General features: G+C 42.9%; 1 protein-coding gene across 1 annotated transcript in view; it reads left to right on the forward strand.

The window, feature by feature from the left end:
- Positions 1-7,021, forward strand: part of SNRPD3 (small nuclear ribonucleoprotein D3 polypeptide) — a 15,401-nt gene extending 8,380 nt beyond the window's left edge. Inside the window, exons 3-4 of the mRNA XM_025982801.2 lie at positions 4,946-5,138; positions 6,801-7,021. Of these exons, the coding sequence (XP_025838586.1) occupies positions 4,946-5,138; positions 6,801-6,862 (255 nt within the window). The 3' untranslated portion in view covers positions 6,863-7,021. The remainder of the gene's footprint in view (positions 1-4,945; positions 5,139-6,800) is intronic.
- The last annotated feature ends 6,263 nt before the right edge of the window (positions 7,022-13,284 follow it).

A 13,284-nucleotide genomic window follows, 5' to 3' on the forward strand; every position in this document is an offset into this window, starting at 1 on the left:
AAATTTCTTAATGCAGTGTGGTTGGAAATTTCTTCATACACCTTTTGCTTTTCACGGCATTGACATTTTTGAAGAATATTGGCCAGTTAGTTGTTTTAAGGAGTCTTTTGAGGGACGTCTGAGTGGCTCGGCGATTGAGCCTTTGGCTCAGGGAGTGATCCCGGGGTCCTGGGATTGAGTCCCACATGGGGCTCCCTGTCAAGAAGCCTGCTTCTCCGTCTGCCTCTCTCTGTCTGGAATGAATGAATGAATAATCTTTAAAATGTCTTTCGATTGAGTTTCTCTGGTGTTTCCTCATGACTGGATTTGGGTTTTTTTGTTTGTTTGTGTTGTTTTGGCTCTTACTGGTAAGTGATTTCTTCTCCTTCTTGGGGTGTCACTTGGAGGCCTGAAACACGTGTTCACCCCTTTTTGGTTATGTTAACCTGGATAATTTTGTTGAGGTGTTGTGTGTTCTCTCCACTGTATGTTCTTTTATCTTTTGCAACTAAAGAGAATTTTGTGAGGAAGGTTCTTTAAGTAAATATCTTATGAGTATTCTGTTTCTCATGACTACTTCCTCCACCACCCCCATTTGGCATCCTGTGAAGATACTTGCTTGAATCTTTTTACCATGATGGTTGCAAAAGAATTTTTTTTAAGGGGGATCCCTGGGTGGCGTAGCGGTTTGGCGCCTGCCTTTGGCCCAGGGTGCGATCCTGGAGACCCGGGATCAAGTCCCACGTCGGGCTCCCGGTGCATGGAGCCTGCTTCTCCCTCTGCCTGTGTCTCTACCTCTCTCTCTCTGTGTGACTATCATAAATAAATAAAAAATTTAAAAAAAAAGAATTTTTTTTAAGATTGAGTTATTTATTTGAGAGGGAAAGGGGACTTGAACTGGAGAGCAGGTGTTTTAGGTGGGGAGGGGCAGAAGGAGAGGAAAAGAGAATCTCAAGCAGACTCCTGTCTGAGTAGGGCTCAGTCTCACAACCCCAAGATCAAGACCTGAGCTGAAACCAAGAGTCAGATGCTTGACCACACTGCACCGCCTAGGCACCCCAGAATGGTTTTTGTTTTTAATTCCCATCGTCCTTTATATATTTACTAGGTCTGCTATATGGAGGAGCCTTCCCTTAATCAGTATAGGCTCATGGGTTTCTGTTTCATTAAATGGGTTATAATTGTTACTATCATCATCTTGGTTGGTTTATCCCAAATTTGTCCAGAAGCTGACTCCTTTTGTGTCCTTTTGGTGTGTCCTGGCCATTTTGAGGAAGCACATCTTGATCTTCTACAATAAGATGTTTGTTATGGGCTCCTTTTCCTTCCCTAACCCAGCTCTGGAATCAGCCATTTCTTCAGGTAGCGTTGGTTTATTTTTGGTTGGGAGTAGAATTTTAAAAAACAAAAAAAATTTTTTTTTAAATTAAAAAAAATAAAAACCAAGATCTGGGGGTGCCTGGGTGGTTCAGTCGGTTAAATGTCTGCCTTCAGCTCGAGCCATGATCCCAGGCCCCTGGAGCCCCAGGTTGGGCTCCATCCTCAGGGGGGAGCCTGCCTCTCTCACTGCCCTGCTGTGCGCGTGCTCGCTTGCTCTCTCTCTCTCTCTCTCTCTGGCAAATAAATAAATAAAATCTATTTTTAGAAACCTCCACAAAAAAAAAGATCTGGGTACTGTTAAAATTTTTATTTTTTATTTTATTTTTTTATTATTATTTTTTTTTCTGTTAAAATTTTTAAAGTCTTAGTTTAACATGTCAAGCTAGGACCTGCCTCCAAAAGACTGTATGCTTAATAGTACCAGAAATTGCCATTCACTGTGCGCCTAGGTGGTACAGTGCATTAAGCGTCCCACTCATTGTTTTGGCTCAGGTCAAGTCATGATCTCAAGGCCAGGAGATCAAATCCCATGGTGGGCTCTGCACTCAGCAGGGAGTCTGCTTGAAGATTCTCTCCCTCTGCCCCAACCCTGCGAGCACATGCTCTCTTTCTCTCTCTAAAATAAATAAATAATTTTTTAAAAAGTTTATTACCAGAAACTTCCATTCATTCCATGCTTGTTCTCTACCGGGCACTGTGTTTTTTATGTATAGTAGATCTTTCAGTTATCACAAGACCTCTCTGAGGACAAGCTTCCAGATGTCCAGCGTGACCAAGCATGGAAGGAGTGGATCTAAACTCAAATCTCTGTGTCTCAAATCTCTGATCTTAATCATAGTCTCTGAAGGTGAGGTATAGTAAACTTGCTAGATCCTGTTGATTCTGAAAGTGTCAGACCTTCACTGTATCAGATTTCAGGCAGGAAGATGAGTAGAAGGGATCAGAGCAAAAGAAGGAGGCTCTGCTCTTAATGGTAGGGCAGGGTAAAGTGGGGGAGGGGACCAAACATTTGTTGAGCACTTGCTGTATGCCCCACAACAGGGATGTTGTGATTGACGACCCTAGTCACCCCAACATTGCTTTACAGCTCTAGAGTTAGTGCTCTCCTCTCAGCCTTGGGTGTGTAAGGAAATTCCCATAATTTTGACTGTACTAAGATCTCTCTACCCCAGCATGTCATTTCAGTTGGGCATCTGGTTTATGCCACCTATGTTTCATTATGGCTGTTTAGGAAAGTTGAGTAAAGTGGATGTTCCTACCTGACTTTCACTGAAACCTAGTTCACTCAAGTTGTTGCCTTTGGCTTATGATGCAGACATAACTTGAGCTTACTAACAAGCTGTACTGGTGGGTGGGACTCTGGGGCTTTATACACAGTGCAGCCATTTCTCTGCTGGTGCTGCAGGGGAGTGCATGAGAAGAATAACTGACCTGGTCACTATTAGGGTTGTCATAGGAGTCAGTTGTTCTGGACATATCCATTTGTGAAAACAGTCTTGTTGGTCTTACAGAACACCCCTCTGTCAGGGATTCTCAAAGTGGGTTGGAGAGGTTATAACAGAGGAACGAGTGAGGTGTACTGGAATGTGCAGGAGGAGAAGTAGCTTAGCAGTGGCACAGCCTCCAAAATAGATGTCTTAATTGTCGTTTATATTTATTGTTACTGAGCTTCTAATATGTCCTTCCTTGGTAATAGGAACAGCATTTAGGAATATTTGTCTCATTTATTTGCTCTTTAACCATTTAAGGAAGTGGTGATCTGATGTATGGTTTAAAAGTGTGGGTTTAGAGTTAGACCTGAGTTCGAGTGCTATCTGGGCCACACAGGCAGTGCAACTTTAGGCAGAAGAATAGAGTGGGTAAGAGTGTCCTCTAAGGAGAGACCTGTCTCTGGAGGCTGCACCTCTTTATATCTAGTGGAGATGGCGATGGTATTTATCGTAGAATTGTGTGATTTACAGGAGTTATGATGTGAAATTGCCTGGGAAACTAGTAAGTGCTCAGTAGAAGTTGGCTTTTGTTAACCGTACATGGTGTTCAGTTGTAGCACCAGAGATTATGGTACTGTTTTTTTCTTTTAGATTTTATTTATTGGCAGATTGAGAGCACACTTGGGAGGAGGGCAGAGGGACAAGCAGACTCTCCTGAGCGTGGAGCCTGATGTGGGGTTTGGGTGGGGCTCAATCCCAGGACCCTGAGGTCACGACCTGAGCTGAGGTCAGATGCTTTACTGAGCCACCCAGGTGCCCCTAGAGGTCATGGTATTCTTTGAGGCAACAACAGGATGGCAAGGATTTAGAAGCTGTGTGGAAATTTGTTACGAAGCTGGGGATGTTGAGCCTGGAGCAGAATATTTATGTGAAACTTGAGCCTTGTTACCCCTGAGAGTGGAACAAGGATGGTAGGTTGAAGCTGTACAAACCATTCCAACACACAGATTTAGCAAGGGCCCAAGAATGTTAGTCTTTTTGCCAACAGGTGGCTCAGGCAGAAGCTGGGTGGCCAGTTAGCACTTTGAAGAAAACAATGAGTTGGCAATAAGCCAGTCAGAAATCTGGAGAGACAGCACCTCTCTCTACAATGTCAGCTTTGATCCATTCTGAATAAATTATATACTGTTTCATCCAGAAGACTCAAAATAAGATACTTTTTATGGTAAACGTGCCTGTTGAGGTTGACACTGGCTGGTTTATGTCACCTTCCTATGCCAAGCTGGTCTGCTGGCTGGTTTCCCTCTAGGCCCCCTGTCTCTCCATCCCACAATTAATCCACATTGGCATATTGATGTTTCCAAAGTGCTCCCCTGACCCTATCCACTTATCCTGTGTCCACAAATGAGTGACTCCCATAGTCTCTCAAGGTGATAACTTTGTCCTCTCTCCCGATTGCTCTGCTCCAGTCCTTGTATCCTGTAGGTTCATGCTCCAGTGTCCTGTCTCTGAGTGCAGGCTCTTGCCTCACACCTCTCCCAATATTCTGAGCCCTTCGTACAGGCACTGCCACCTATACTTCTCAGTTGCTGTCACTGAAGCTGGAGGGGCTCTGTCCCACCTTCTAGAGTGAGCACTCTGGGAGGATAGGAGCTACCTGTGGTGCACACTCATGCCCTTCATGGTGCCTTTGTAGTCTTTGTGCTGGGCAGATGCAAGAGAGGACTCAGAATTTGGACAAGCAGATTCAGGTAGTTTATCACCATAACAGCCCCCTTCACATGCTGGCAAGGGAAGCAGTATAGCAGAGTTAGGTCTCTAGAGTCAGGCTAGCTAGGTTTGAATCTGGATCCTTTCATTCTGGCTGTTGGACTTTGGACAAGTGCTTTGGTTGTTTTGTTTGTTTATCTGTAAAAATAGGAATGCCCATAATCTATCCTGGAGCTGTGAGGACCAAATATGTGATGTGCTTTTGCGGTTACTGGCACACCATAGGTACTCCTATTCCCCTGGCTTTGCCTGGCTCCTTTATTTCATGCTGTTAGTTTGTTCATTTCTGGACTTCCTACCACCAGCCAAGGCTCCCCCTCTTTGTATGCCCTTGTTCTCTGCTAGTGTTATTCACCCTTACTGATGAGCTGGCGATTTCCTTCCAGATGTCCAACATCACAGTCACATACAGAGATGGCCGAGTGGCACAGCTGGAGCAGGTGTACATCCGTGGCAGCAAGATCCGCTTTCTCATTTTGCCTGACATGCTGAAAAATGCACCCATGTTAAAGAGCATGAAAAATAAAAACCAAGGCTCAGGAGCTGGCCGGGGGAAAGCTGCTATTCTGAAAGCTCAAGGTATGTGCTCCTCATGCACAGTTAACATATGTGTTTGTCGTGTATCTTTTAGGAAGGGGCCCTGTCAGTCATCTGGGCATGGGGTGAAGTTGGAGCCAGTCCAGTCTTGTCTTCTCTGTCTCACCTCACCTGTCACATTCATAGGGCCTTTGCAAAATCCAGAGTGCCTCCTTAGAAAAAAGAGAAAGTGGATAAGCCCTTATAATGACTTTCTAGGAGACCCCTTTCTTTCCAGAAAGTCTGTCCAAAGAGTCTGGGGGAGGCTTGCTCTTTATCTAATTTGCTGAGCAGGAGCTCTGTGATGTAGATTGGCTAACTCCTGAAGAGGTGAGGAAAGTCGTTCCCAGAGAAGCTAGGGTGTTTATTGACAGCATAAGTGAGGGGAAATACTGATAGCAGGGATCCATTTTCATGTAAGAAATAAACAGTTTTAAGCCATCTATACCCATTAAAGGGACTGTTTTCAAGTATTCTTATATTTGAAAATAATTCCTTCCTTTAGCATGTCCCCAGTGATCCAGTAACCATCCTTAGTCTGGCCTTTCTTTTGGGTTAGCCCAATCAGAGGTTTTTCCGTGAAAAGCTCTGCTATGTTGATTATGTAGGAAATAAGTACATTTATTAGAAACGAGTATCAGTAAAAGGATTTATATGCAGAAAGGTCACTGTATTCTCTATCAGTATCTTTTGTTGCTGTGCTATTTTGTATGTGAGGTAGCTTTTGAGTTTAAAGGTATAGTAGAGTAGTCCTTGAAAATGTCCTTCCAAAAAACCAATCCAAGATTCTCCTTGTCCCTCTTAGATGAGTGGCATCTGTAAAACCAGAAGCCCTAGCCCTTTTGTTCTAGTGAAGGAATAGTTTTCAGAAATACTGGTTTTCCCCCTAGAAATGCTGTTCTCTCTTTCTCAGGGAGGAGCTGCCCTCATGGTCACTGTTGTAACTGCACCGTCTTCTCTAACAAAAGGTGCAGCCCAGTAGCTGTGCCTCTGCCAGTCCCCTGTTCTGGTTCTCTTCAGCATGTGGCTGGGTTCTTGGGTGACCTTCCTCCCTCTTCTTCAGGTCGACACTAGGCTCTGTAAGAAAGAAGAGGGGTCCAGGCTCCAGTTAGTAGCCATTAGGATATTTTCACCTGTCCTTCAGAGCTACTGGTCCTGGAACTCTTGGAGTCACAGAGAGCAGCAGCTTGTTATGTTGTTTGTTTGGGGAGTGGTTTTATTTGTTTGTCTTGCTATTGTGAAACATTTTATATTGCAGAATAGTTCAAAAACTAATAAAACCTGTTACCAGGTTTAGGAAGATTTAACAGATGTTTAATATTATTTGTTTCAGAATTTTAAGTGTAAATTAAATTCATCTGTCATGTTTTATTAGCTCACCCCAGGCCTTCTCTGGGAATTCATCTTTTCTGTGGTTCTCAGGCTTGATCCCCAAACCACCTTAGCTCTCAACACCCTGACTCCCAGCCTTCTGTTGAGAGCAGTGCAGCATTGGAAGGCACTCCAGCTCTGATGCCAGCCATCAGTCCCCGTTCAGTGAGAAAATGCTATGGGGTGGGCATGGTGTTCGGCTAGTTGGCCTTTCCGGCCCCTTCCTGTGCCAATGTCCAAGCGCTCTGGCATGACTGCACTGATGTGGCCTATCCTTTCTCTCCTACCTTTTAGTGGCTGCAAGAGGAAGAGGACGTGGAATGGGGCGTGGAAACATCTTCCAGAAGCGGAGATAAATTTATCTGTTGAACAGAACTTTGCTGTTATTTTTCCTTTTAGGTTATCTAAGGTTCAGAGGGGATGTGTGCTTATGTATATGTTCTAGCTTTTCTTTTGACATCTTTCTCTTTAGATCAGGGGAAATGTTAAACTAAATAAATATGGTGGTGTTTTTTTGTTGTTGTTTTTCTTTTTCTTTTTTTTAAAGATTTAGGTATTTTAGAGAAAGAGAGCGCATGCGTCCATGTATGTGAGTGCTAGGGTGGCCAGAGGTGGAGCAAAGGGAAAGAGAAACCCAGGTAGATTCCATGCTATGTGCTGAGCCGGATGCAGGGATTAGTCTCATGACCCTGAGATCATGACCTAAGCCAAAACCAGGAGTTGGACGCTTAACCAACTGAGCCATCTAGGTGCCCCTGTTGTTTTTCTTTTTGAAAAAATAAGGACTGTGTGTTCATTTTGGAGTTTGGTGTTCTGTTTGCTTTGGCAGCAGGTTAAATTTTGACACCCATGGGGCTATCCTGGGAGAATGCCAGTACTTTGAAATAGCACAGTTACTGATAAGATTTTAAGCTACTGTTCCAGGCCAGTTACTGGCTAAACCCTCAGAAAAACACTGAGAACACACAGATGTCTTGTTGGTCTTCAGACACAAACACTTACATGGTGCTTTGTTCAGGTAACTTTTATAGAGATGTCATCAGCTCAGCTTAAACAACCCAGCATGGGTGCTCCTGGCCCATGAAAAAGCCCACCATTCTGATCTTTGTAGCCTAGAAACCCTAGTGGTTCTGCATTTGGCAAAAGTAATCTAATATTAAAAGATAATTTTAGAGAATTTTGGTGGCCAACATATGTGGCTCCTACATTGGCTTCATAAGCAGTTTTGTGGTGATTAGCAGGGACAGATTCTTAAGCATTTGTTAGAGCATCTCAGCATGCAATGGCACAGCCATGGTTTCTGATGGAACAAAAGTAGAGAGGACAAGGTATGTAAAGTGAATAGCTGACAAAAACACAAGTTGGAAAAGCAAACTTGAAGTCAAATACTGAAAAGAGGTCTTGCCAGGGGTTCAGTGTAAGAATGAACTTCAACAAACTAAGAGGAAAAGGGATTGATTGATTAATTGACCTGAGAACATTGCTCATGGGACACGTTTAAGTAATAAAAGAGGAAGAAGAAAATCCAACATATCTATTAACTCTAGGCATCAAGTAGGGATTTTCTAACAAGCTCTATCTTATAATCATGATACTACCTCAATGTAACAGCCCTTGCATATGCTTGTAATAAAGAACTAAAGAATAAGTATCAAGAGTATCGGTCAGATACTGCTGGCACAGAAGTAAGGCTTCAGAGACCCATCCACCAGAGCAAAACCTGTGCCTCTTGCTCCAGTGCCCTCAGCTTCTCTGACACATTGGATGAATGCTAATGGCCCTGCTGGCTGTGCTACCCCAGTAGAGGGGATCCTGGCCTGAGGGCCATTTCAAATGATCTTAATGTGAATAGTTAGAATCCATTTGTTTTAGCTTTGACCAAGAGTTTAACGTACTGTTTCTGATAAAACTGTAACATTGAGTTAGTTATGGAGTGGAATTTCTCTGAAGTGTTTGTGTTTGTAAGTGGAATTCTTTCACATAGACCTTGTGATATCCACTACCTTGCGTGGATTCCTTTCCCTCTTCCTTGCTGCTGACTTCGATTTACAGACATTGATTTATTGGCTTATTACTAATGAATACTATTGAATGATTATAGTGAGTGAGAGCAGTATTTTTCAACATCAGTTTAGGGATCTTGTTAGAATGAAGATCACAAGGCCCACCCTTGTGATTAGAGATTGTTGATTAATTGGTCTGGAGAAAGGCCCAGGAATCTACATGTTAAGCAGTGCCCTTGGCACCCGATCTAGGTAGATCTGATTCAGCAGACCTGAGGCCATGTTTTGATATCCTGGACTGGAATATGTTACTTTAGTATGGTCACAACGTATATTATAGTATATTAAAGTATATTATACTTTATAGCAAATAAGACTTAAATAACACATTATACTTAACACCTGAATTACATCCTGGATCTGAAAAGCTGACAAGGTAAGGCTTACCTTGGGAACCATGGAGGAATACCAGTCTTACCTGACTCTATACCCAGTAAAAACCACCTCTAATCTTACCTAAATCCTGAATAGTGAATAGAGTACCCATTTATGGTTTTGTTTTTAATTAAACATTCACAGTAAAAATTTGGAAACTTAAAAATGAACAACATAGGTTTGTAAACAATTTTATATCCTGTATTTTGGGAAGAAAATCTGATATTTTGCATTGAAAGAGCAAATAGTTCTGTGAGGTTTATTATGAAAAACAACCTTCCTATCCTACCTGCCCTTCCTCATTTTCCCTGCTTTGCAGTATTCCCTTTCAGCTGTTGGCTGGTAAGTTTGTATTTGCTACCAGGTCTTAGTTTAAACGTGTGCATGGCTGTTTATTGATGTTTGCATTTTAGGCATTATCTTTTTCTTTTTTTTTTATGATTTTATTTATTTGAGAGGATAGAGAGCACAAGTAGGGAGAGCAGGAGAGGGAGTAGCTAGGAACCCGACTTGGGGCTCGATTCCAGGACCCTGAGATCATGACCTGAGCTGAAGGCAGCTGCTTAACTGACTGAGCCACCCAGGAGCCCCTAGGCATTATCTTTTGACCTCTCTCTCTCTCTCTCTCTCTCTCTCTCTCTCTCTCTCTCTCGCGCGCGCGCGCGCGCGCACGCGTGCGCCTTCCCACCATGCATATACTCCACATCACCTATCTCCCTGATACAATTCTAGTTAAATCCTATTAGGTGTTTGCACTATAACTGGGTATTTAAATCAAAGCTGAGCCATGTAGTGAATGAGATTATCTTCCCTACAGAACTTTGTTTTCCCTAGATTTAGTCCTCTTCTTGCATTTTATTAGTTATTAACTTAGTTTTCTGTCCACTTGTCACTAACTCAACATGAGTTCCCCTAAGGACTTTAACATCCTCCATTTTATCAATTTCTCTCTTTTTTTAAGATTTTATTTGACAGAGCACTGCACAAGGCGGGAAGGGGCAGAGGGAGAAGCAGGCTCCCCACTGAGCAGGGAGCCCAACACAGGACCAGATCCCAGGACTCCGAGATCATGACCTGAGCTGACGGCAGATGCTTACCTGACTCAGGCACCCCTGTTTCATCAATTTCTTGACCTGCATCTATCTGGACTGGCTCTCCCTTGTGCCTAATATATTGCTGTCATCATGGGTTCTTCCAAGCTGAGTCTCCTGTTTTCTGTGTAACCTCTTCCCTTTGGTTTATTACCTCATTCTGATGGCGTGCTTGCAGTAAAACAGGTACATGGAAAGTTTGAGAGAATCACATGTCTGAAAAATGTCTCCTCTCCTAGTTGATCAAGTGTGTAGTTCTAGTTAGGAATTTGTTTTCCTTTACAATTTTGAAGGCATTACTCTACCTACCAGCTAGTGTTGCTGTTAGAGGGGACAGGCCATTCTGAGTCCTGGTTCTTTGTATGTGACTCTCCATTCTGTCCTCTGTGTTCCGAAATTTCACAGGGACTTGCCTTGGTGAAGATTTGTTTTCATGCATTGTGCTAGGCTATTGTTGAACCCTTTCAAAATAGACTCTGGTCCTTCACTTCTGGGAAACTTTCTTGCATTAGTTGTTAATGATTTCCTTCCTTTAATTTTCTGGCTTTTCTTTCTGAAAGTCCTGTTCTTCAGATATTGGATCTCTTGGACTTATCTTGTTTTGCCCAAGATTGCGAATCAGAGAAACCACCAAGGAGCCGACACCGATGCAAGCACACGAGGGTTTATTAACAAGCTCGAGCTTGGGTCCAAGTATACCCAAGTATACCCACTTCGGGGTCCAAGGAGCAGGGACTTGGACCCCGAAGTGGGTTACAGCTGGTTTTTTTATAGGCTGGTCTAGGGGATTTTCAGAAGGGGTGGAGGAATTCCTCAAGTTCTGTTTACATTCTGATGTGGGGCTTTCAAGGGCATTGAGCTCTGTTCTCATTCTAATGTGGGACTTGCTACCAAGGGTGTGGGCCCTGTTGTCTTTCTGATATGGGATTCTCTGCTGAGGGCAATTCTGAGCTGTTGTCTTTCTGATATAGAATTATCTGCAGAGGACATGGAGGACATTCTGCAGTTTTTCCTATAAAGTTCAGTTCTTATTCACAGGGTCCTAAGATGGCTGTACTTGTGCTAATGCTAAACTTGAGGTGGAATGGCCTTGATTTTTCTTGACCTCCACAGTCTCTTGTTTTCTTATTTTTTCTATCCCTACCACCTCCCATTTTCTTGTTTTTAATCTTTATGGAAGATTTCCCAAGTTGATTCTCTAAGTGTTCCTTTTTTTGTTTTTTTCCCCAAATTAAGAACTTGGTCCATGATTGCAGTATCTTATCTCTGAGGACGTTAATATACTTTGCTGTAGCTTTCATATTCCTGCATGATATTTTCCTTCCTTTTTCTGTTTTCCTTTTTTGTCTTTCATGTTACAGACTTTCCTTAGCTGCCTGGCAATCATTGGTAGCCTGCTTATATTTACAGGTGGGATATTAAGAATATGTGTTTGTAAGTTGAGCTGATTGAACTTTTTTTGATAAATCCCTAATGTCCATACTACTTTTAGGACTTTCCTCTTGGGCTGGTCAGGTTCCCTGAAAGAAACTTCTAGTCTCCTGTCTGGAGGATTTACCTTGAATTGCTGTCCTTGTGGGAGCTCAGTGAAGAAAGAGGACTAGGGAGCTTCAGCTTTCTAGTACACCCAGATTCATTTGTCTTCCAGATCTGGGAAGGCCCCCTACCCAGAAACCTACCCCCTCTAGAGAAAAAGCTTCCAAGTTTTTGCCATGGTTGGGGAGGAGCAATCTCAAGATCACATGGAGGTCTAAATATTGAAGCACATTCTCTTTTTTAAAAACGTATTTTGTTTGAAAATATATTAGTCTAAAATGGGAAACAACTTGGCAAGATAAGATACAGAGCAGAAAGTGATGTCAGAAAGCTAGACTAAGACTTAAGGGATGGATTCTGGTTCTGATTACCTCCACTACCACTTGGCTCCAGGCCTCTGGTTTGTTACCTATACAAGGGAGGGTTTAGATTCAGTTCATTCATTGATACAATCTCAATCTCTACGCTCACCTACTGGGTATTCCATAAGCTTAAAAAAACATGTAGGAATTTTTTCTGCCTCTGGCCAAAAGGAGGTCAGTGCCTGGATTTAGTCTCATGCCTGAAAATTAAACAAAATTCAAACATTGAAGGAAAGCAATCTCTAAAAGATGGGAAACAAATGAGATGGACTTACTACTGCCTTGTGAGAGTTTCTGGACAGTAGAACAGAGAGGGGAAACTGAAGTGGACCCTATCAATCTACCTAGGTTGAAAGGTCTGAGCTAGGAGTTCGGAGAGGTTGAGGCAGCTCGTGTTCATGAGACAGAGTGCCAGAATAAAGCTGCATGAGCACCTAGGAGATCTGTGGGAGGGTCCTCCTGAGTACTCAGAATCCTGGTCAGCACGAGAGTGTGAAGAAACTAACCAGGGTCAGGGAAAGAATTACTAAGGATAACCGTGCATGGCATTACACAAGACTGGGAATTGTTCCTGTTCCCATCAGCCAAAAACAAAAAAATACTGGGTAGACCATTCTTTGAAAATGTACCAAGGGGGTCACCTTGGTGGCTCAGCAGTTGAGTGTCTGCCTTCAGCTCAGGGCGTGATCCTGGGGTCCTGGGATCGAGTCCTACGTCGGGCTCCCTGCATGGAGCCTGCTTTCCTTCTGCCTGTGTTTCAGCCTCTGCCTCTCTGTGTCTCTCATGAATAAATAAATTTAAAAAAAGAAAAGAATGTATACGGATTTTGTTTTAATTAGGTGTAGTAAAGTGACAGGCATGGAGACAACTGCCTTGAAAGAATATGATTACAATTTCCAAGAAGAGGGAGCATGCCATGCCTTTCAAGGTCACATGAAAAAGCCCCAGAGTAGATCAGAAGACAGTAGGAGTAAGAAGAGAGCATGACCCAGAGCCCTTGTGGTTTCCATGGAAAAAAGAATGGGCAACATAAGGTAAGCAAGTTTGAGTAAGCTTAGAATTGGTTAATTCAAATAAATTCAGAGGGTTCTTGGCTACAGAAGTGGTCCTAGTTGTCCATAACCTGGCACTGGCATGACTTAGAACAGAGAAAATACTGGTTTCTTGTGTCAGAATTAGGTAAAGGTGGTTGGAATTACAGTTTGATTAGTAAGTTTGTATACAAAAGGCATGCTCTGCAGGTGAATTGTTTACTGTCTAGGAATTAACCAACTCTGGGAGGACAGTCTCCAGGATCAGCAAGGCCCCAAGACTCAAAGCATCATAAAAACAGATTTTAAAGCATTAAAAA

Source organism: Vulpes vulpes, chromosome 10 (assembly GCF_048418805.1).
Source record: "Vulpes vulpes isolate BD-2025 chromosome 10, VulVul3, whole genome shotgun sequence".
NCBI classification, from domain to species: Eukaryota; Metazoa; Chordata; class Mammalia; order Carnivora; family Canidae; genus Vulpes; species Vulpes vulpes.